The sequence below is a fragment of the Ostrea edulis genome, chromosome 9 (genome assembly GCF_947568905.1).
Source record: "Ostrea edulis chromosome 9, xbOstEdul1.1, whole genome shotgun sequence".
Classification (NCBI taxonomy): domain Eukaryota; kingdom Metazoa; phylum Mollusca; class Bivalvia; order Ostreida; family Ostreidae; genus Ostrea; species Ostrea edulis.
This window is the reverse complement of record NC_079172.1, coordinates 60,166,821-60,192,650: the sequence shown is the minus strand read 5'-3', so window position 1 is coordinate 60,192,650 and position 25,830 is coordinate 60,166,821. Positions and strand designations below refer to the sequence as shown.

The 25,830-nt window shown below is 36.3% G+C and overlaps 2 protein-coding genes across 4 annotated transcripts in view; one reads left to right on the top strand and one right to left on the bottom strand.

The window, feature by feature from the left end:
• The first annotated feature begins 1,556 nt into the window (after nt 1-1,556).
• LOC125657491 (homeodomain-only protein-like) lies at nt 1,557-5,443 on the top strand. The gene is made up of 2 exons (XM_048888067.2): nt 1,557-2,636; nt 4,956-5,443. The coding sequence occupies exons 1-2, from the start codon at nt 2,460-2,462 to the stop codon at nt 5,031-5,033; spliced, it is 255 nt and encodes an 84-aa protein (XP_048744024.1). The 5' UTR covers nt 1,557-2,459; the 3' UTR covers nt 5,034-5,443.
• Nucleotides 5,444-5,825: 382 nt separating this feature from the next.
• Nucleotides 5,826-25,830, bottom strand: part of LOC125657486 (xaa-Pro aminopeptidase 1-like) — a 32,261-nt gene continuing 12,256 nt past the window's right edge. For all 3 annotated transcript variants that reach the window (XM_056149748.1, XM_056149749.1, XM_056149750.1), the window contains 11 exons: nt 22,758-22,808; nt 22,292-22,350; nt 19,300-19,377; nt 18,076-18,147; nt 14,973-15,033; nt 12,439-12,508; nt 11,428-11,532; nt 10,147-10,218; nt 9,666-9,742; nt 9,444-9,542; nt 5,826-6,198 (listed from right to left, as the gene is read on the bottom strand). In XM_056149748.1, coding sequence (XP_056005723.1) covers nt 6,079-6,198; nt 9,444-9,542; nt 9,666-9,742; nt 10,147-10,218; nt 11,428-11,532; nt 12,439-12,508; nt 14,973-15,033; nt 18,076-18,147; nt 19,300-19,377; nt 22,292-22,350; nt 22,758-22,808 — 864 coding nt within the window. In that variant the 3' untranslated portion in view covers nt 5,826-6,078. The remainder of the gene's footprint in view (nt 6,199-9,443; nt 9,543-9,665; nt 9,743-10,146; nt 10,219-11,427; nt 11,533-12,438; nt 12,509-14,972; nt 15,034-18,075; nt 18,148-19,299; nt 19,378-22,291; nt 22,351-22,757; nt 22,809-25,830) is intronic.

Below are 25,830 nucleotides of genomic sequence, written 5' to 3'. Positions count from 1 at the left end.
ACTATGATGGCACTTGACATACTTCATACATAATAAAATATTGTATAAATAAAAATGATATTTGACATAAAATACTTCAATGAGACTGCTAAATTAAGTACTTTTAACCTATTGGATTTATGATGACTAAATTACAGACTATTTACATAAATATACTAAAGTATTCAACTTATTTTATTACATACCATTTAAATCAATGTACTAAAGTATTCAACTTCGTTATTACAGATTATTAAATTGACATAAATACCGGGCTCTTCAACTTTTGAAATAAATATTGGGCTCTTCAACTTATAATTAAAGACTATTGAAATAAACACCGAAATATTACAGAATAATGAAATATTCAACTTACAAAACTTACTACAGAGTATTGAATAAAAGACCGAAACCTTCGATCTATCATCCCGTGGGGATCCGGGTTAGAATAGGTTCTCAGCATCCTTGCTTGTCGTAAGAGGTGACTAAATGGGGCGGTCCATCGGATGAGATCGAGCGCAAAAACTGAGGCCCCGTGTCACAGCAGGTGTGGCATGATAAAGATCCATCCCTGCTAAAAGGCCGTAAGCGTCGAACATAGGCCTAAATTTTGCATCCCTTCACTGGCAATGGTGACGTCTCTATGAGTGAAAAATTCTCTCGAGGGACGTTAAACAATATGCAATCGATATATCATGATTCATTGCTAACAGTTGAAATAAATACTTAAATATTGCATCTTAAATGAATACTAATTATATATATTCCAAACATTAAACAAGGTGTCATTGTGTTTGTGAAATACTGATGTTCACGTGTCAAGGTGTCAAAAAATTTGGTACCAAAAGAAAGGTATCCACAGGTGAATCTGAAAGCCCTATCACCAACCATTCAAAGGTTATGGCCAAGGTTAAAGTTTTTGCGGACAAACTGACAGACCAAAAACAAAATGCCGCCGAAACTCCGATTACGGGGACATTAAAAAAGGCCTGTCCCTTACAGTTACAAAGTCCTACAATGTGACAGACGGACCCGAATGTCGTGATCTACTTCACAAGAGCGCCCACACGTATTGATTTTACAATTGTTTCATGTATATAAAAATCCGTCAAAAACTATTGCCAGGAAGGGATAGGGCCAATGAACTCAGCACCTGATAACGTTTAATGATATATGCATTACTAACCACTGTTTAATGATATATCATTACTAACCACTGTTTAATGATATATGCATTACTAACCACTGTCGGGGTTTTTTTCCCGCGCAAATGTCATTTTATTTAAAGCGCTGTCAAATCTGTATGATAAACAGCTTATTATGTAGAATATTGCAAGCATGAAGTGCTATCTGTATATCAAAAATAAGCATCCAAGATAACAAATTGATTAATAGAGGGCTTTGTGTGCGATAATCTTTATGCAACATTTTTGGCGACATATCCTACCTCAATCCACTATAAAGCATTGGTTACCTCCCTTCAACCACCCAGATCGCGCACTCTCTAAAGTTTAAAGTGCAGTGCGTCTTGGGTTCAGGAAGTTTAATTCGAATTTAATAGTCTGTCACATCAAAGTCAAATCAAACTTCTGCATTAACATGCATGGGAAAAATTTCTCCAACCTGCATGGTGTAAAACCTTATCAGGACACTTCTCCAATAGAAAACGAAAAGTTAACCAAATAAAAAACAACCCAGCTTTGATGTGTGGAGGAAGAACGCGATAGGTGTAGACGCGGAGATCAGATCCGCCTTATGATATTGTTATATACAATGGGAAGACACGCTAATTACCCGTGGTAAGCGCCGTGTTTAATTGGAAAGAATTCGACAGTTTGTCTCCTTTCCGTGTACCCGGCCTTCAGATCGATATAAATCGACAAACCTTCACCGTAGAGAGACGGTCGATACAGGCGCTGCCGCGGAGCTGTGTATTCACGCCACTCCATTCAAAGTGAAGGAAATATTTACTTAAGGAAAACGCTTTAAAACACGGATGACAAATACTGCCTCTGTCGGATTAGCAAATAATCAGGAATTTCTATAGCCCGGGGAAACTGAAATAGCCCCAGAACAGGAGAGCCCGCGTGTTAATCCCGCACCAGTTCAGAGAGAGCGGGGACGCGATTTGTTGTGAAGGATTACACTTACACCCAGCTGTAGACGGGGAAGGTATTTGGAGAATAGTGTTTACCTAGAACTTGCGACATCAAAGTACGCCTAACGAGTTAATTACATCCACGATACCAATATATACTGTTGTCGTGTACACATAACGGAAACATAAATTAATTAAAGATCAAATCGTGTTAGTATCCCGGGATGTGACGGATTTGTGTGGAGACGACGCAGTGTTTACTTCAGAACATTGATATAAATGTTACACATATAATTAATAGGATTAATTATTAAGCGGGTATACACAAGAGAAGATTAAAACATTTTGTTGGAATTGGTTGAATGTGGCGGATCCAAGAAATATGTCGGTGAACAACTGCAACATTCAGGCGCAGCTGACCCCCTCCACACGGCTCCCGAGGATTAAAGAGGACCAAGAAAAAATTCTTCAGTCCAACTTTTCAAGCAATCGGAACCCCACGGATTTGGACGTTACCCTTATAGCGGCAGAGGCAGGGCTTTCCGAAGAGGACGTGAAGGTGAGCATGCACCTTTATGTGTTATGTAAATGTTAAATTAATTTATGACTCAAGAGTTCAAATCTTTGTTCAGTGACAGTGCATGTATTGATTTCCTTGTTAAGGCAGGGGAAAGTTTTTGAATAATGTAACAAACGTCGCACATGTTTCTGTCAACGGGCGTCGTAAATTATTTCAGTAATTAATTGACATAACGCTTTGATCTCTGGAGCTATGATAATTATCGACGCCAGCAGGTTTAGCAGAAGCTACGAGAGTTTAATTTTAATAGTAGATATGCTGTATACAGGTGTCCATTCGATAACGTAACCCAGACCCCTCGTTACACGTGTTCAGCTAGGTAAATACAGTGATTGATTACTGAGTACATTAATCTATATATACAATGGTAACGTTATATCATGTGTTCTAAAAGCGACAGCGTGTACATCGGGTACTCCAGATAAACATTTCTATAAATACAGCACAGGGTTAGGAATTAAGGAAAACTGATAAGAATCAATGTATCTAATCAAATGAAAAATGAATTTTCGTCGCCCGCTGACACAGCAGTTTGCGATACGTTATCGTAGTGTATGCTTTGGGTGTGTTCGGTTCTACGTACAATATGGGTTGAAGGTATTGACTTTGCCGTGAGTAGTTGATGAATTGTCAATGACGGCCCGGTACAAGGAACCGTGTTGTAGCTCTGGCTACCCACCAAATTTTTTGGACAATGAACTTGCATGTGCATTCACGCCTGGTACCGCTCTTGTTAATTTATCTTCCGAGATGTATGTAACAAAGTAACGTAGCTATATATACAGACCTCATTATAGATACGGTATTGAGTTTAAAATATGCACGGAAATCCCCAGGATTATCTACTGACACAGATCAAAGCCATAGTCCCGCTACGAACCTCGTTCTAAATGTTCCCTCTTTTCAGTTTCATTCTTGCGATTCATGACTTCGGTTATTAATAAATCTAACATTCATCGTGAACGACTCTTAAATGTTTTATTACAATAATCTCTTTAAACATTCTACTTGGAATTAGAAAATCAATTCAATTCAAGAACAGTGTGGGGTATCTGATAGCCCGTCGATCTTTTCTCGGAGTAGCCCTTTTTAAACTTGATAAAAATAGGGAAGTTGACGGTAAAACCAAACCAAATTCCTATATTGGTTCACGGAAAACGACCCAATCCAAGTTTATTTTATTAGAACACGGAAACCAAACTAAACAGTGTTCTCAGTTTGTAAACACGGAATTAACACTTGATGTATCTAGGATTTAGTGGCTTGTCGTCTACAATACTTAGTGCGATTAAAATAGGACAGGAGGACTAACTACTCCCATGAAGAGGAGAGGGTTTATATAGGCAATGTCTGTTGTCTAATCCATCTATGTTTTATACATAATAAAATATTGTTTTAATTTACTAATTCCAGCACTCAACGTTGTCTGAATTTTCACTAGAGAACTATCGTCCGGGGGGGGGGGGGGGGGGGCTACTTTTAGAATTGAATGTTCGTTTAACTTGAAGTACGGTGATTAATAATTATAAGTAACCCGCCCTCATCCTCTTCCTTGTCGTACAAATCATCCATTAATGGCACCTGGCCTGGTAATTGTGGCGCTACGACACGGGCGGGTGAATTACTAAACGTTAATTTCAGTGACCACTGAGATCTAATCATTTCCTCGCGTTTCTTAAATAAACAGATTGCCGACGGAAATCCCTACTTTAAAATGGAACAAAATAGCGGCATTGATATATTTAACACTAATTACAATACCTGTTCTAATTTCCCAGCGGGTACCTGTTGTACATTTACCTGTCAAGGTGGTCCCGCACACACAATCCTGCCTCAATTTGTAGAAAGCGATACTGAATTTAGATAACTGTCTTTATACATGTTAAAGCAATCGAATGGAATTTTAAGAGACTTTAACAATTCATACTGACACAAAATCACGAATTTTCTTTGAACATTTTCATTCCAAGTCAACATGAAATATCGAAAACCAAAATGCTGATGTTTTGACAATGATGAAGTTAACTCTTTTTTCTTTTCTTTCGTTGAACATTGCTCGATATATGCATTGTGATGCGCAAATAATCATGTAACTTCACCTAAAAGCCTCAATCCATAGAAAAACATAAGAATATGAATGTCGACCTTGTTTATATAAACAATGTCGGAATCGTGTAGCTGAGTACACAAGTATTGTTTTTATCCTCCCATAAACATGTATTCCTTATTTCATTTATGGTTGCTTTTAGGAAACAAAATGTATGTCAAATTAACTCTACTGTTTTTCTTCCCCTTTAGTTATGGTATCAACACCGTCTGGCGTGCTGGCGACAGCAACAAGGTCTCCCAGCCAATTCTCGTTCCATCATGGATTGATGACGTCATACCATAGAGTGTTTTAAAAGAGTGTTCGCTTGGTGCTTTCAGCGTCTAATATTATAGGCATGGTTTTTGTGTGACGGATATCTAAACCGTTAAAAGATATTTTAGTATTAACACATTCAAAGAGCTTAGATGCAACAGAAAAACTGTTATCAAGCATTATTGCTGGAAAATGGCGACTTAAACAAGGAATTGCATTATTCATGAAGTCTACTTGTTTTCATTTAATTTATTTCAATTGCTTTATCATGGAAGGTCCCCACTGCAGCAGTCCCACTCATCAGTGACCCTGACCTTTGACCCCAGTCATTTGGTCTGTCTCAAGAGCTATCTTACGCAAATAGTATTTACTGTTGTTGATGACCATTTTTTGAGATTTGTACATATTAAATTGTTGAAAGATATTAAAGTTTTTTCTTGTCTCTTGAATTGTTTGCAGTAATGACATAAACCAGTTAGAGAAGGTTGCCTGAGGTCCTGGGGTTGAAACGCATGGAAGTCACCCTTTAACATGTTTTCATGCAGAATGACAGAACCGGATGTAACTGCTCTTTGTGAAGTGAAATACTTCTACATCAGAGAGTGTATACATGGGTATACATGTACGGGTATATAAATAAACCACACCAGATTCAAGATTTTTGCTTCATTGGGCGAATCAACCGTCAGTATGCAAACTGCGACAGGAAATGGGTGAAATTAGAAAATGTCCTTCCATTAACTCTCGGAAGTTATACAAAGAGAACAATGTGCCAAAACATTGTCAAACTGAAACCAATACTCAGAAGCTATTGTATACGTATATTTTATCATTTGACTATTTGACAAAATGAGTAGAAGATTGAACATGAGAAATGAATGTTGAGTGCTTAAGTACCAAAATAATTCATCACATTCTCACAAGTCAAATCACAAATTCTGCCCATAATTTCAATGACCTAGATCACTAATGTAAGTAATCCTGATAGTTGTACTATCCAATGCTAAGGTCTCCCTCATTAGCCAGTCAGATGTCCCCTTTCTTTTCCTGAAGGTAGTATTATCCAATGCTCTGAGTCTCCCTCATCAGCCAATCATATGCCTCCTTCTTTCCTTGCCTCTTTAGTTCGGCTCCAACAACATCTCTGCACTGAGTGTGGTAGTCATTCAGCCAGCTTTCCTGATAACAGAAGACCAAAATTAAACCCACCGGTTCAATGGTTATTTATAACGCTTACACATACATCCAGGGAAAAAAGACATTTGTTTCTACTCCATAATAAAAATCAATTTAATGAAAACCTGTTGGAAAGGTATTTTAGGGGGGAGGGGGGTTGTTTGATTTAATCAAGTTATCAGTACAAAACAGGACACAGCTTTGAGTCAGAATGCATCAAAAAGGATGGTGAAAGGAAAATAATCTCACGACACATACACACCGTTTAACAATAACGAAGTGTGTACTTCACAAAAAATCAAACTTATATATTCAAGAAATAAAGATCACGTTTTCATGTATGTTATAGGATAACCTCCTTGGTCTCGAAATGTTGTTTTACATTTCGCACAACATTTCTAGACCAAGGAGGTTATCCTGCAACATGCATGAAAACAAAAACTTTATTTCTATTCTACTACAGCCGAATGTTTTCCTGTACAGTTACAAACTAGAACTGTCCTAATGGGACTAATACCCCCCGCGGGGCATATAAGATGATGGGAAATATTTAATGCAAGCACATTGGATATTTTCACATTATCTACAGGGCAATCAATGTGAATGCAGAAGTGTATATTCTACAGTACAGCAGTACATGAAATATTAAAAATATGCTTAATATAAACAATGAATACTATTTGGCACATTTTAGGCTGTATGATTGCAAATTCCTGATCAACTCTTCTAGTCTTTAGTTTATATTCACTTTGTTAAAGATCATTATGTTATGCCAACTTTACTTTGTCATTGATTTTGTCAGTAAATAAATGACATTAGCTCAAGTATTGGTATTATTGTAATCTTTTCCACTGGTATAACAACTCTAAGTAGCTGCAAATAAAGGCAGTTTTCTATGAATCCCATTGCCAGGGATAGTTGAGATTATAAATACTATCTGACAAATAAGTATTCAACACACATGAGCCACTTTATATTTTACCGAGAAGTCACAAGATTGCAAATACAGTATGTGGATGCAAAACCCGAAAATGTCCGTAACTTCCATAACTGTTAAAATATTTCAATGAAAATAAAAGATGCACAACTACATTATATATATAAGATGAGAATAAAGTTTGAATCAAATCTGTTCAACGGTATTAGAATTAAACTCTGGACAAAGTGCGCAACCCCCAAAATGAAAAGAAAATGTGCGTAACTTCTATAACTGTTAAAATATTTCAATGAAAATAGGAGATGCACAACTACATAATATATAGAAGATGTGCATAAAGTTTGAATGAAATATGTCCAGCGGTATTAGAAATAAACTTCGGACAAATTGCGTCTACGGACAAACGGACGGACAGACGGACAAAGTGATTCCAGTATACCCCCCCAAACTTCGTTTGCGGGGGGTATAATTAGATCACTGTGATGTCATGGCAGTTTCTGAAATGGACTAGGCCTACATGTTTTTGGCTGACGAAAAAGGCGAGATGGCAGGGGTATTCTAGATGTATTTTGAAAAATATTTTAAGTATCTAGTTTGATGTTTATGGATTATATCGACTGCTTTGAATACACAGCCCAAGAAAAACTTGTCTGTGCATTGATATGTTTACATGTGCATCAATCTCGGAATGCAGACAATTGGTTGATATTGAATGACATGTCCTTCAGTCATTTATGAATTTGTTTTACAACATATATTGATTTTTAAGATTATAAAATTGAATTATCAGTTATCGACTTTGTTGTTGTATTAGTAGAATACGAAGTGCAAGCGAGATGTGTATCAATTTTCTCTTAATCAGTTATTACATATGAAGGTATATCGAAAAATAATGACCGTGGCATTCCTTTGATCTTTGCAATAACCATGGTAGAATTCTATATCTGCTGTCTTAATGTACTACAAAATACAGTCAAACCTTGTTATCTCAAACTGAGATATCCAAGGCTTTGAGACTTAAAAAAAATATGTAGTTGGAATCTCCAACTCACTTCGATATATCCATGGTTTTCAAGATATTGATAGTAATGTTCAACTGTATGTAACATCATTTCAGTGATGTCTACATAATGATTAACGAAGGAACAAATGAAATAGGCGAAGGTTGCGTACATGTAGAAACGTTATGAACTCCATTCACTGTTTAGTCCTCCCATGTGGATCTGGGTTAAAATAGGTCCTCAGTACCCCTTATTTGTCGTAAGAGGCGACTAAATGGGGCGGTCCCTCCGATGAGACTGCAAAAACTGAGGTTCAATGTCACAATAAAGATCCCTTCTTGCTCAAAGGCTGTAAGCCCCAAGCATAGGCCTAAATTTTGCAGTCCGTCAGCGGCAATGGTGAAGTCTACATATGAGTGAAATATTTTCAAGGGGGTTGTTAAATAGTATACAACTAACCCTGGTTAAATCTCTCACTACATCATGTTACGTGTCAGCTAATCCCAGGTGTTACACAATGACTGAAGTTTTTTTTTATCATACTCTGTATTCATACTGTACAAGTGGAATTTTTAGCAAGATAAAAATTTGGTGATTTTCCCATAATAATGGATACAATATGTATTTGGCGAGAGCTAATTTTAGCGACTTTATAATTCCAAGAAAGATAATTATTACCTATGATACGGAATAAATTGTTAGTGATACAAATTTTAGTGGTCTCAACACTCTCGCTAATAATGCCAAAATTTAAATCCTTGCTAAAAATTCTGCTTATACAGGATGTAATACAAATGAAGGAGACAAAGCTGACCTGACTAGGATTCGAACCCAGACCAAACGAATCTGTGATCAGGTGCTCTAGGATTCGAACCCAGACCAAACGAATCTGTGATCAGGTGCTCTAGGATTCGAACCCAGACCAAACGAATCTGTGATCAGGTGCTCTAGGATTCGAACCCAAACCAAACGAATCTGTGATCAGGTGCTCTAGGATTCGAACCCAGACCAAACGAATCTGTGATCAGGTGCTCTAGGATTCGAACCCAGACCAAACGAATCTGTGATCAGGTGCTCTAGGATTCGAACCCAGACCAAACGAATCTGTGATCAGGTGCTCTAGGATTCGAACCCAGACCAAACGAATCTGTGATCAGGTGCTTTAGGATTCGAACCCAGACCAAATGAATCTGTGATCAGGTGCTCTATCAACTGAGGCCATGGGTGATCAAACCTGGCTGACCATCACACACGTGTATATAGACATGATACCCTAAATGTCTTATTGCAGATTTTGTTATTCATTTTACCTCTTTCTCTGTTAAAAGGGATGGGTCTATCATCTTCATCTGCATTGGGACAAGGGTCAAGGGTTCGAAGGTCAAAAATCCTTTGTTTCTAAAATTATGCTGGAAAAAGAGAACAGAAATCAATAGTGCATATTTATATTGCTTTAAATTGTAAATGACTTGAATTAAAGAAGAACTACACTTTACAATAGATTAGTCCAACTGCTGCCCATCTACCATTACCTTGGTCTTGGCTTTGACAACAAGGACAAGATTTTCGATACGGACACCAAACTTTCCATCTTCATAGTACCCCGGCTCTACAACACAATATTTTGACTTTACCATAGTAACCAGGCTCATCATAGTAACCAGGTTCTACAAGACAATTAATTGTCTGACCTGAAAATCTTAGAGATCTGGTGGTTAAGGTTGTCTGACCTGAAAATTCTAGAGATCTGGCGGTTAAGGTTGTCTGACCTGACCCATGCAGTCTATAAATTTGGGTCATATCCAATACATGTGTATTATGTAAAGTTTTTATCCTGGAACTACCTCCTTTACTAATCCAATAAAGATAACTCGATAAACTAAAGCCTTGTGTTTTCTGTTTGACTGTAACATACTTTCTGTTTGACTGTAACATACTTTCTGTTTGACTGTAACATACTTTTTCTTTGACTGTAACGTACTTAAGGATTTTCAGAGATATTATATGCCTCACCATCAGAGAGTATCATCCCAGACTCCAGGGGAATTTCAGATGCTGAAACTCGCGGACTTATTCCACAGGGACCTGTAAAAGAGATTTTCAGAAATTAAACGTAAACCATTACGAATACTGACAAATTACTTCAATACACAACAAACACAGCTTAGTTCCCTCCTGGTTATTCTCAAACTTTTATAAAGAAATTTTTTTCACTCCATTTAAATTGACATTCTCATTCATATAGATTATAATTTTGTTCACTGCAATTTATCCCCCTCTATTACAAAATGTACAGGTATGCCAATATTTATCTCCCTGTATTAAACAATGTACAGGCATGTCAATATTTATCTCCCTGTATTACACAATGTACAGGTATGTCAATATTTATCTCACTGTATCACATAATGTACAGGTATGTCAATATTTATCTCCCTGTATTACATAATGTACAGGTATGCCAATATTTATCTCCCTGTATCACATAATGTACAGGTATGTCAATATTTATCTCACTGTATTACATAATGTACAGGTATGTCAATATTTATCTCCCTGTATCACATAATGTACAGGTATGTCAATATTTATCTCCCTGTATCACATAATGTACAGGAATGTCAATATTTATCTCACTGTATCACATAATGTACAGGTATGTCAATATTTATCTCCCTGTATCACATAATGTACAGGTATGTCAATATTTATCTCACTGTATCACATAATGTACAGGTATGTCAATATTTATCTCTCTGTATTACATAATGTACAGGTATGTCAATATTTATCTCTCTGTATTAAACAACGTACAAGTATGCCAATATTTATCCCATTGTAATACACAATTTACTGGTATGCCAATATTTATCCAATTGTAATACACAATTTACTGGTATGCCAGTATTTATCCAACCTAATTAGAATTAGATCCTAGATCCACTCACATACTGTACAGCTAGTATGTGAGCAGATCTAACATATAACATAATTAAATTGATATTTATCCCACTGTATTACACATCGTACACCAATGTTTACCTGATTTTACAGGACACATCGTACACCAATGTTTATCTGATTTTACAGGACACATCGTACACCAATGTTTATCTGATTTTACAGGACACATCGTACACCAATGTTTATCTGATTTTACAGGACACATCGTACACCAATGTTTATCTGATTTAACAGGACACATCGTACACCAATATTTACCTGATTTTACAGGACACATCGTACACCAATGTTTATCTGATTTTACAGGACACATTGTATACCAATATTTACCTTCATGTACATTAAGAAATGCCCCTACGCCATGTCCCGTTCCGTGGGCGTAATCCAAACCCACCTCCCACAACGACGTTCTTGCCAGCGTATCTAACATGTGGCCTGTAGGAACAATTACAAAATTAAGAACAAAGAAGCAGTGGAAAAATTAGAAAGTAACAAAATCCTTTCCCCCAAGTCATCATTCATGTTCTTAAAATATTTCAGTCTCTGAACATTTCTAACATTGGCATCAATATGGCAGTTTGACTTTTTATTGCATATAAAACGATACATCTCTTGAAGTGTAACGCTTCGATAGAAAAGCTGACATACAGATAGATAGAATGATGACAGACAGATAGATAGAATGACAGACAGACAGACAGAATGATGACAGACAGATAGACAGACAGACAGAATGATGACAGACAGACAGAATGATGACAGACAGACAGACAGAATGATGACAGACAGACAGAATGATGACAGACAGATATAGTGATGACAGACAGATAGAATGATGACAGACAGACAGACAGAATGATGACAGATAGATAGACAGACAGAATGATGACAGACAGACAGAATGATGACAGACAGATAGAATGATGACAGACAGACAGAATGATGACAGATAGACAGACAGACAGAATGATGACAGACAGACAGAATGATGACAGACAGACAGACAGAATGATGACAGATAGACAGACAGAATGATGACATACAGATAGACAGAATGATGACAGACAGACAGAATGATGACAGACAGACAGACAGACAGAATGATGACAGATAGATAGACAGACAGAATGATGACAGACAGACAGAATGATGACAGACAGACAGAATGATGACAGACAGACAGACAGAATGATGACAGACAGACAGACAGAATGATGACAGACAGATAGACAGAATGATGACAGACAGACTGACAGAATGATGACAGACAGACAGAATGATGACAGACAGACAGACAGAATGATTTTCTAATGTCACTATTGTTTTGCAGACTTGTATTACCTTTGGTTTCATTCGGGAAGACAATGGAGGATAAAGCAATGTGTCCCTTTAAAACTCTAGTGTAACATTCCTACAATATAATACACACTGTAAACTCTAGTGTAACACTCCTACAATACATACTGTAAACTGTAGTGTAACACTCCTACAATACACACTGTAAACTCTAATGTAACATTCCTACAATACACACTGTAAACTCTAGTGTAACACTCCTACAATACACACTGTAAACTCTAGTGTAACACTCCTACAATACATACTGTAAACTGTAGTGTAACACTCCTACAATACACACTGTAAACTCTAATGTAACATTCCTACAATACACACTGTAAACTCTAGTGTAACACTCCTACAATACACACTGTAAACTCTAATGTAACATTCCTACAATACACACTGTAAACTCTAGTGTAACACTCCTACAATACACACTGTAAACTGTAGTGTAACATTCCTACAATACACACTGTAAACTGTAGTGTAACATTCCTACAATACACACTGTAAACTCTAATGTAACATTCCTACAATACACACTGTAAACTCTAGTGTAACATTCCTACGATACACAATGTAAACTCTAGTGTAACACTCCTACAATACACACTGTAAACTCTAGTGTAACATTCCTACAATACAATACACACTGTAAGCTCTAGTGTAACATTCCTACAACACACACTGTAAACTCTAATGTAACACTCCTACAATACATACTGTAAACTGTAGTGTAAAATTCATATAATACATACTGTAAGCTCTAATGTAACATTCCTACAATACACACTGTAAACTCTAATGTAACACTCCTACAATACACACTGTAAACTCTAGTGTAACATTCCTACAATACAATACACACTATAAACTCTAGTGTAACATTCCTACAATACGCAATATAAACTCTAGTGTAACACTCCTACAATACACACTGTAAACTCTAGTGTAACACTCCTACAATACATACTGTAAACTCTAGTGTAACATTCCTACAATACAATACGCACTATAAACTCTAGTATAACACTCCTACAATACACACTGTAAACTCTAGTGTAACATTCCTATAATACACACTGTAAAATCTAGTGTAACACTCCTACAGTACACACTGTAAACTCTAGTGTAACATTCCTACAATACAATACGCACTATAAACTCTAGTATAACATTCCTACAGTACACACTGTAAACTCTAGTGTAACATTCCTACAATACACACTGTAAACTCTAATGTAACATTCCTACAATACACACTGTAAACTCTAGTGTAACACTCCTACAATACAATACACACTGTAAGCTCTAGTGTAACATTCCTACAATACACACTGTAAACTCTAGTGTAACACTCCTACAATACAATACACACTGTAAGCTCTAGTGTAACATTCCTACAATACACACTGTAAACTCTAATGTAACATTCCTACAATACACACTGTAAACTCTAGTGTAACATTCCTACAATACACACTGTAAACTCTAGTGTAACATTCCTACAATACACACTGTAAACTCTAGTGTAACACTCCTACAATACACACTGTAAACACTAGTGTAACACTCCTACAATACACACTGTAAACTCTAGTGTAACACTCCTACAATACATACTGTAAACTCTAGTGTAACATTCCTATAATATAATACACACTGTAAACTCTAGTGTAACACTCCTACAATACACACTGTAAACTCTAGTGTAACATTCATATAATACATACTGTAAACTCTAGTGTAACACTCCTACAATACACACTGTAAACTCTAATGTAACATTCCTACAATAAACACTGTAAACTATAGTGTAACACTCCTACAATACACACTGTAAACTCTAGTGTAACATTCCTACAATATACACTGTAAACTCTAGTGTAACATTCCTATAATACACACTGTAAGCTCTAGTGTAACATTCCTATAATATAATACACACTGTATACTGTAGTGTAACATTCCTACAATACACACTGTAAACTCTAGTGTAACATTCCTATAATACACACTGTAAACTCTAGTGTAACATTCCTACAATACGCACTATAAACTCTAGTGTAACACTCCTACAATACATACTGTAAACTCTAGTGTAACATTCCTATAATACACACTGTAAACTCTAGGGTAACATTTCTATAATACACACTGTAAACTCTAGTGTAACACTCCTACAATTCACACTGTAAACTCTAGTGTAACACTCCTATAATACACACTGTAAACTGTAGTGTAACATTCCTATAATATAATACACACTGTAAACTCTAGTGTAACATTCCTATAATACACACTGTAAACTCTAGTGTAACATTCCTATAATACACACTGTAAACTCTAGTGTAACATTCCTATAATACACACTGTAAACTCTAGTGTAACATTTCTAATATATAACACACCCTGCATTTAAAATAGGTCTGAACAATACATAATGCAACCTTCATGGTTCAAATAGACCTGAACAAGATTAACCTTAACTTTAGAAATTCCAATAGTATTAATAATAATGTAAATATATGCACTTTTTCCTGATCTGAAGGTGTTCCAAAATGTACGGTCCTGGTTACATCTGTGGTGCCATCTCTACAACAAAGTAAGACAGGTCAAATGTTGTCATCTCTACAACAAAGTAAGACAAGTCTAATGTTGTCATCTCCACAACAAAGTAAGACAAGTCAAATGTTGTCATCTCTACAACAAAGTGAGACAAGTCAAATGTTGTCATCTCTACAACAAAGTGAGACAAGTCAAATGTTGTCATCTCTAGAACAAAGTAAGACAAGTCAAATGTTGTCATCTCTACAACAAAGTAAGACAAGTCAAATGTTGTCATCTCCACAACAAAGTAAGACAAGTCAAATGTTGTCATCTCTACAACAAAGTAAGGCAAGTCAAATGTTGTCATCTCTACAACAAAGTGAGACAAGTCAAATGTTGTCATCTCTACAACAAAGTAAGACAAGTCAAATGTTGTCATCTCCACAACAAAGTAAGACAAGTCAAATGTTGTCATCTCTACAACAAAGTAAGACAAGTCAAATGTTGTCATCTCCACAACAAAGTAAGACAAGTCAAATGTTGTCATCTCTACAACAAAGTAAGACATGTCAAATGTTGTCATCTCTACAACAAAGTTAGACACGTCAAATGTCAGATCTACAACAAAGTAAGACAAGTCAAATGTTGTCATCTCTACAACAAAGTAAGACAAGTCAAATGTAGTCATCTCTACAACAAAGTAAGACAAGTCAAATGTTGTCATCTCCACAACAAAGTAAGACAAGTCAAATGTCATCTCTACAACAAAGTAAGACACGTCAAATGTTGTCATCTCTACAACAAAGTAAGGCAAGTCAAATGTTGTAATTTTTCAAAATCAATAGATGAAACAAGAGGTACTGTGAGCAATGCTCACTAAGAATACCCCCCGCTTACCCCAATCTTCCAAAGGGTGTTGGTAATGGGTATAAACTACCTCTTTTCTGAGTGTAAAAAACAAATGGCATGACAAACCGAACCATATTGCTACTTTGATGTCCAGTGCGCGTGACCTTTGACCTTTTGACCCCAAAATCGATAGGGAACATCTTCATCCCATGGGTAGTCCATATGTATGATATGGTGACTGTAGGTGGAAAGGATAACGCTTTAGAGCCCGGAAACCATATTGCTACTTCGATGTCCAGTGCGCTTGACCTTTGATCTTTTGACCCCAAAATCGATAGGGAACATCTTCATCCCATGGGTAGTCCATATGTATGATATGGTGACTGTAGGTGGAAAGGATAACGCTTTAGAGCCCGGAAACCATATTGCTACTTCGATGTCCAGTGTGCTTGACCTTTTGACCCCAAAATCGATAGGGAACATCTTCATCCCATGGGTAGTCCATATGTATGATATGGTGATGGTAGGTGGAAAGGATAACGCTTTAGAGCCCGGAAACCATATTGCTACTTCGATGTCCAGTGCGCGTGACCTTTGACCTTTTGACCCCAAAATCAATAGGGAACATCTTCATCCCATGGGTAGTCCATATGTATGATATGGTGACTGTAGGTGGAAAGGATAATGCTTTAGAGCCCGGAAACCATATTGCTACTTCGATGTCCAGTGCGCGTGACCTTTGACCTTTTGACCCCAAAATCGATAGGGAACATCTTCATCCCATGGGTAGTCCTTATGTATGATATGGTGACTGTAGGTGGAAAGGATAATGCTTTAGAGCCTGGAAACCATATTGCTACTTCGATGTCCAGTGCGCGTGACCTTTGACCTTTTGACCCCAAAATCGATAGGGAACATCTTCATCCCATGGGTAGTCCATATGTATGATATGGTGACTGTAGGTGGAAAGGATAACGCTTTAGAGCCCGGAAACCATATTGCTACTTCGATGTCCAGTGCGCTTGACCTTTGACCTTTTGACCCCAAAATCGATAGGGAACATCTTCATCCCATGGGTAGTCCATATGTATGATATGGTGACGGTAGGTGGAAAGGATAATGCTTTAGAGTCCGGAAACCATTGCGTCTACAGACGGACGGACGGACGGACGGACAGACGGACAACCCGATTCCAGTATACCCCCCCCACAACTTGTTGCGGGGGGTATGATAAGATGCACAGCTATGCGTTTACTATAGATTATTATATCGTCTTCAGAGCAAATTCTTCTCACAACATTTCAACTTCATAATTATTTCTCTATTACGGGTATATGAAAACAGCTAAAGTTATATCATTTCTTTGTGCACATTGTGACGTTTATTTTTGTGCAAAAATACTGTGTATCTGGTAACTTTGGCAATTCCCCGGTATTAAGTAGATTTTTCTTTTTAAAAAAGTACTTTGAAATCTTAATGCTTTTTTTCTTAAAATTATACACAATTCCTCTTAAAGGTACATAGGTCATTAAAATAATTAATGTATCTATAATGACAATATATAATGACTTGTGCAAGGTAAACTATTTGATTTCATCCCAAATGAAGGGAATGGGTCAAAATTTGTAGTTCATTCTTGATTACTTTAACTCTCACCCATCTTTAATTAACCTTATTTGTATAATGTATTCATCGCGCACGCCTTATTCACACATGGTCAGAAATAAAACAATGGCATCTGTAAGTTTTGACATCGAGTTCATAGATTGTACGAGTAAAGATGTATCACGTTAAATTCACTATGCTATATCATTTGCAAAACACGAAGGGGTAGATAGACATACACAGATCCAAGAAGTGCTGGAAAAATAGCACGTGGTATGCTAATAAGATGGTCATGTGGTCAGCACTCGGCTCATTTCGAAAAGAAAGTGAATAAAAAGACAGGCTGTATTTTGAAATTATTTTCATTTATATCTCAACAACTGTAGTTTTTTTTAATAATGCAAATTCAATAGTTTTTTGTTTCATTTTATTCAGAGAATATCATAAAAATAATATCTTTCTTAATGTAAAACTTGAAGCATATGTACCTTTAATACATGTAAGTGAATCATTTATATAAATATAAATTTTGGTGCTTTTTATTTTGGGTAAATTTTCTTCTTCCACCAAAAAGCCAATGTTTCTAGCACGCCAAACTTATCTGAGATACAGTAAAACATCTGTAATACTCACTTGTACTGGGCCCCAGAGTCACACAGGTAGATTTCATCTGTACTCAGGACTGTGTCAGATTCTTCTGTCGGTCTACACATAAAATACAAACAAAATCAGTATATGCACCCAGGGGTGCATGGGCCAAGTTGCATGGGATACATTGTAAAGCCAGGAATGACGTGGTATATTTATAATTGTGAAGAACTAATTTCAGTTTTAAACTTTTCGAGTTACTGTCCAGAAACCATATTTGTCTGAAGTTTTCAATCTATATTCGGTCACTGTGACCTTGACCTTTGTTCTCCAAATCAATAGGGGCCTTGCTTTGCTGGTATCCAACAATATATCCAAGTTTCATTTGATTCAAATTAAAAATTTTCGAGTTATCCTCCGGAAACCAAAATCCTTTTGGAATTTTAAATCTATTTTCAGTCACTGTGACCTTGACCTTTGACCTATTTTCTCCAAAGTCAATAGGGGGTCTTCCTTACCTGGTACATAACAATATCTTCAAGTATCATTTGATTCGGATTTAAACTTTCCGAGTTATCATCCGGAAACCAAATATTTCTGAAATTTTCATTTTATATTCGGTCACTGTGACCTTGACCTTTGACCTTTTTTCTCCAAAATCAATAAGGGTCTTCCTTACCTGGTACCCAACAATATATCAAAGTTTCATTTGATTTGGATTTAAACTTTCAGAGTTATCATCCGGAAACAAAATTTTCCTAATATTTTCATTCTATTTTCGGTCACTGTGACCTTGACCTTTTATCATTTTTCTCCAAAATCAATAGGGGTCTTCCTTACCTGGTACCCAACAATATATCAAAGTTTCATTTGACTAGATTGTAAACTTTTCGAGTTATCATCCGGAAACCAATTGTTGACGCCCAACCGCCCGCCCGCCCGCATCACCAAACCAATAGCCGAGTTCAACTTCGTTGCAACTCGGCTAAAAATATGTTTATGAAATAAAATTCCCCATTAAATTGTGGCAAATTTGACCTTGAACCTGATTAATGACCTTGACCTTGTCAAACACAGTGATGACCGAGACCTTTCATTTCACCGAGTATGAAGACTCTATATAATGTATAGTTTAAAAGTTATGACCATGTATAAATTTGTAGGCTTACAGAGAAAAAGACAGGCTGATGCACAACAAACAGGTCAAGGTCACTCAACCCCAAATCAGGAGAATGTTACCTAGCTACATTAATCACAGATGACACTCACTTGTAATGTATGATGGCACCGTTAGCACCAGTACTAGATATGGTGGCAAAACTAAGACTTATGAAGTCTTCTTGTCCCCTGAAAGAGAGAAACAAGTTGAGAATGAATTCCTTAATCATGACAAGACCACTGTAAACATACACTGCATGATCATTCTTAAGTTGCCAAATACATACAGTAATATTACTCTATCACCTAAATAGAAGTAGGATATTTATGCAATCAATGTCATAGTTACTGCTGTTAGGAGCACTTAGAAATGGCAGAATCTCTCATCACCTCTCTACAAGGATTACATTAATCTCTCATCATCTCCCTACAAGGATTATATTAATTTCTCATCACCTCCTTACAAGGATTACATTAATCTCTCATCACCTCCCTACAAGGATTACATTAATCTCTCATCATCTCCTTACAAGGATTACATTAATCTCTCATCACCTCCCTACAAGGATTACATTAATCTCTCATCATCTCCCTACAAGGATTATATTAATCTCTCATCACCTCCTTACAGGGATTACATTAATCTCTCATCATCTCCCTACAAGGATCACATTAATCTCTCATCACCTTCCTACATGGATTACATTAATCTCTCATCACCTCCCTACAAGGATTACATTAATCTCTCATCATCTCCCTACAAGGATTATATTAATCTCTCATCACCTTCCTACAAGGATTACATTAATCTCTCATCACCTTACAAGGATTACATTAATCTCTCATCACATCCCTACAAGGATTACATTAATCTCTCATCATCTCCCTACAAGGATTACATTAATCTCTCATCACCTTCCTACAAGGATTACATTAATCTCTCATCACCTTACAAGGATTACATTAATCTCTCATCACCTTACAAGGATTACATTAATCTCTCATCATCTCCCTACAAGGATTACATTAATCTCTCATCACCTTCCTACAAGGATTACATTAATCTCTCATCACCTTCTTACAAGGATTATATTAATCTCTCATCACCTTCCTACATGGATTACATTAATCTCTCATCACCTTACAAGGATTACATTAATCTCTCATCACCTCCTTACAAGGATCACATTAATCTCTCATCACCTCCCTACAAGGATTACATTAATCTCTCATCACCTTACAAGGATTACATTAATCTCTCATCATCTCCCTACAAGGATTATATTAATCTCTCATCATCTCCCTACAAGGATTATGTTAATCTCTCATCACATCCCTAAGAGGATTACATTTTCACCTCAGTTTGATATCTGGATCTAGATAGTAAATTATTGGAAGGGTGTGCCTTCAGCCAGGAAAAAATAAAGTATACACATGTGCGATTGTTGGACAACTTATCAATTCAGGTAGTAATGCATTGAGACTGGGATGTTGGTATTCGGGGAGTCTGGAGGAAGCGTGTAGTCTCTGGAGGAAGCGTGTAGTCTCTGGAGGAAGCGTGCAGTCTCTGGAGGAAGCGTGTAGTCTCTGAAGCTCGTGGGTAAATGATTGTGCTTCACTCTTCTTTTTCCAGTGAAATTTAAATTTAGCTGCAGAACTGTAGCTCACTGGGAAAAATTTAGGGCAGACACTAGCAACACAACATGGCTATGTGAAGAAATAAACACCACTGAAAATGCGAGTTTCCAGTTGGAATGGGGCTTTAATACAAGTAAATGTTTGAAGGTGAATCTTGTCACAGGTAATAGGTATTGGGACAATATGTTTGGAAATTTTTAAAACTAAAATCTTGTGGTCGTGATTTAAAATAAGGATATGACACCCGAATCAAATACAGAAAGTTACGCTGTAAATCGAAGATTTAAACAAGGGAGTGAATCTATAGGTCTCTAATCTATCCCTATTTTTCTCAGAGTGCCACAGTTCAGCAGCTAATCTATCCCCATTTTTCCCAGAGTGCCACAGTTCAGCAGCTAATCTATCCCCATTTTTTCCCAGAGTGCCACAGTTCAGCAGCTAATCTATCCCCATTTTTTCCCAGAGTGCCACAGTTCATAAGCTAATCTATCCCCATTTTTTCCTAGAGTGCCACAGTTCATAAGCTAACATATCCCCATTTTCCCTCAGAGTGCCACAGTTCAGCAGCTAATCTATCCCCATTTTTCCCAGAGTGCCACAGTTCAGCAGCTAATCTATCCCCATTTTTTCCCAGAGTGCCACAGTTCAGCAGCTAATCTATCCCCATTTTTTCGCAGAGTGCCACAGTTCATAAGCTAATCTATCCCCATTTTTCCCCAGAGTGCCACAGTTCAGCAGCTAATCTATTCCCATTTTTTCCCAGAGTGCCACAGTTCATAAGCTAATCTATCCCCATTTTTTCCTAGAGTGCCACAGTTCATAAACTAACATATCCCCATTTTCCCTCAGAGTGCCACAGTTCAGCAGCTAATCTATCCCCATTTTTCCCAGAGTGCCACAATTCATAAGCTAATCTATCCCCATTTTTTCCTAGAGTGCCACAGTTCATAAGCTAACATATCCCCATTTTCCCTCAGAGTGCCACAGTTCAGCAGCTAATCTATCCCCATTTTTCCCAGAGTGCCACAGTTCAGCAGCTAATCTATCCCCATTTTTTCCCAGAGTGCCACAGTTCAGCAGCTAATCTATCCCCATTTTTTCGCAGAGTGCCACAGTTCATAAGCTAATCTATCCCCATTTTTTCCCAGAGTGCCACAGTTCAGCAGCTAATCTATTCCCATTTTTTCCCAGAGTGCCACAGTTCATAAGCTAATCTATCCCCATTTTTTCCTAGAGTGCCACAGTTCATAAACTAACATATCCCCATTTTCCCTCAGAGTGCCACAGTTCAGCAGCTAATCTATTCCCATTTTTTCCCAGAGTGCCACAGTTCATAAGCTAATCTATCCCCATTTTTTCGCAGAGTGCCACAGTTCATAAGCTAATCTATCCCCATTTTTTCCCAGAGTGCCTCAGTTAAGCAGCTAATCTATCCAGTAATACCTGATCTGATGATAATTCTTACTGTTTAATTTCTTCCAGTTTTTCAGCAGCAGACACCTCAGTCACAGACCCTGTGGGAATCTTAAAACAAAGAAAAAGAAATGCCAATGGGCCTCAATGCTAACCTGAGTTACCTTAATACATGTACACAGATATAACTCATTATTTTTTAACAATGATATAATAACTTAGGACCTGGATAGTTATGTACAGTAAACCACTGTTATAATGAACCTCAAGGGCCAATGAAAAACACTGCCTTATAACCAAACGTTGTTACATCTCATAAAATTTTGATATTTTCCTCTCATAGGGGAATAGATTCATTCTTATAATTTGCATGTGCGTTCTGTTGGTGAAATTTCTGAATTATCAGTGTTTTAGCTTGCTTGGGTAAGCAATTTGTTAGTAACCATGCTTATGCAGAAATAGTATAAATACATGTACATTCTGCTGCAACATCTTCTTCAAAATTCTTAACTCCATACCTGTTTCTCAAGCCAGGCAAAATACTCGCATAAAGTGACAGCATCCTTTACCTGTAATAAGGAGTACTAGTATCACATGATATTTTGTGACATACACAGATATTGACTGAAATATATCATCTTTTGTGACATACACAAGACTATGAAATATATTGCTTAGAGCCCTGAAATAATGACCAGAACCCAAAAATTGAAAACATAAATGTAGTTATACAACACACAACAAATAAAGGTCCTAGTAATAAACTATTGTACTGCTGAAAACCACTCACAGGTTATTGATTTTATATAATCACATGTCTATCTCTGAAAACCACTCACAGGTTATTGATTTTGTATAATCACATGTCTATCTCTGAAAACCACTCACTGTTTATTGATTTTATATAATCACATGTCTATCTCTGAAAACCACTCACAGGTTATTGATTTTGTATAATCACATGTCTATCTCTGAAAACCACTCACAGGTTATTGATTTTGTATAATCACATGTCTATCTCTGAAAACCACTCACAGGTTATTGATTTTGTATAATCACATGTCTATCTCTGAAAACCACTCACAGGTTATTGATTTTATATAATCACATGTCTATCTCTGAAAACCACTCACTGTTTATTGATTTTATATAATCACATGTCTATCTCTGTCCTCAGGTATGCATATATCTTATAGTAGAATAAACTAAACTCCAACATGAACCCTCCCTGTACGAATCCAGTCATTGATCATAAAAGTAGTAAGTTGTAATTAATTTCTAAATAGATTAAAACATGAAAAAAATACAAGAACTTGTAATTTAATTCAATTACTTGCAAGGAGAAATATGTCTATACTTAGTCTTATAATTACTTTTTCACACATAATCACTTTCAGAAAAATATTTTACAGTTATTTGAAAATTAACTTTTTATTAGCGGTTTTCTTCATAATACACAGTGAAGGGTTTTCATTAACAGTTTGCCGGAGTCTGATATTTCAGTAAACAAACTTAATACTCCAAATATTGAATATCCACAGTGCAAAACACTCTGATACATGCGTCAGATTGCATTTAATGAGAACATAATGATCAAAATGCAATTAAGAATCGAACAGTACATATATCTAATCACATTTGTCCTGGTGTTAAAATCTTCATTATATTTTACCGTAGTCTCTCTGTTTAGAAAATAACATTAGGGTGATTTACTTAGAGAAGTTACAGCTGTAAGATTATGAGTAATATGTGTTTTGTTTTTAAGATACATTCTGGACAATGACACCATAACCCCCCATCCCCTCCCTCAAAATGAAAAAAATATCCCATAATTTCCTTGAATGATAAAAAATTATCAATCAAAATAGCAGGTGTGTAACTTCATTATACATATTATAAGAAGATATACATAAAGTTTTAATCAGATCTATTCATTGGTTTTAAAGATATACTCTGAATAAATTATGTCTACAGATGGATGGACGGACAAGGTGATTCCTGTGTACCTGCCCTAAACTTTATATAATTACACCTCTCCAGTAAAGTAAAGGCAAAACATGGAGCTCACTAAGTCTGTTCAATCTAACAATCATATCAACCTTCTAAACTATAAATAAATGTAATTAACAGAAAGTAATTAAATCATTATGTCATTCCTGTATGTTCCTAGTTATATGATGATACTCATTAAGTCTGAAGGACATCATTGGAAAAAATCCTAGGGTATAACAGTGCCATTCTTTTAGTTACTTATTCATATCTATATCTTTCAACAATGTTTAAAATTATTTATAAGTTACCCAATCCCAAAGAATTTTCCTTTAACTCATTATTTTATCACTATTTCATCATTTACACAATATTATTATCTTTCAGAATAATACAGTCAATTTCATTGGTCGAGGGCTGGTCACGTGGAGGGAGACAATTCGTGATGTCTCCCTCATGCGCAGGGTGACAACTGTATTGTCTCCCTTTAGAAGATAACTTCTAATGGCACAAGCGAGAAAGCCCTATTGAGTATAATAGAAAATATGCGGGATCGTTAATCATAAACTTCAGCGTCAACATTAACGGTCACAAACAACAATGGAGGAGGAAAAAAATATTTCCATTCTAATGCATTTCACTTGATGTTTACGTTTTTTCCTTGAAATATGTTACGAAATGTATACGTTTGACGTTATGTTTTTGGGTCATTCTACTGTGACGTCACAATTGAAAGCTTTCTCTCATTTAACTTTCTCAAACCTCAATGTTTTGCTGTCTTTAACATAGATACATGTATCTAATAAATGTATGACATTGAGTGTAAAACAAAATATTGTATGTGGTTGAGGGTAACATTAATTTCACCCCTCGAAAACTATTGAAAATTTATCAGAATTTTCTGCAGAGAAAGTTATTACGAATTTGTAACTATTGAAAAGTTATCAGAATTTTCTGCAGAGAAAGTTATTACGAATTTGTTGACGTTTTAAATGAAAAAAAAGATACATGGTACAAGTCAATAAATGTGTGATAGTTTTTTTTAACGTTCAGATTCTTCAGGATAATAAAACTATTACGGACTGTTTAGCAGTGAGACATCACAAATTATCAGGTCTGAGTAGGGTTACTAAGACCTGATAATTTGTGATGTCTCCCTGCTAAACAGTCCATAATTGTATATTATTATTCATAATTGCTTATTAGAATTGTATATTTGACATTGTACACTAAATTTGTCTGCCACTCTATCTACAATATCAGAAATATGGAGCAATTCAAATTTAAATTTAAACAATATCTAATTATGAAATTAAACATTACAGAACAGGACTAGGCAGTCTGCCATCTGGACCAACACACTTCCTAAAGCAGCCCTCTTTATAAAGCAACACATAGTAAAGAAAAGAATGAATGGTTCAAACATTCCTCTTCATTTTAATTGTTACTGTTGCCTTATTATCTGCCCTTGGAGGAGAACATGGTCCTTCATTTGCTCAAATATGAATCCCATTTACCTGAGAATAATTCATGGTAATTTTAGTTGAAAATGACCTGCTGGGTCTTGAGAAGAAATCAAAAACATGAAAAGCTAATCAGTAC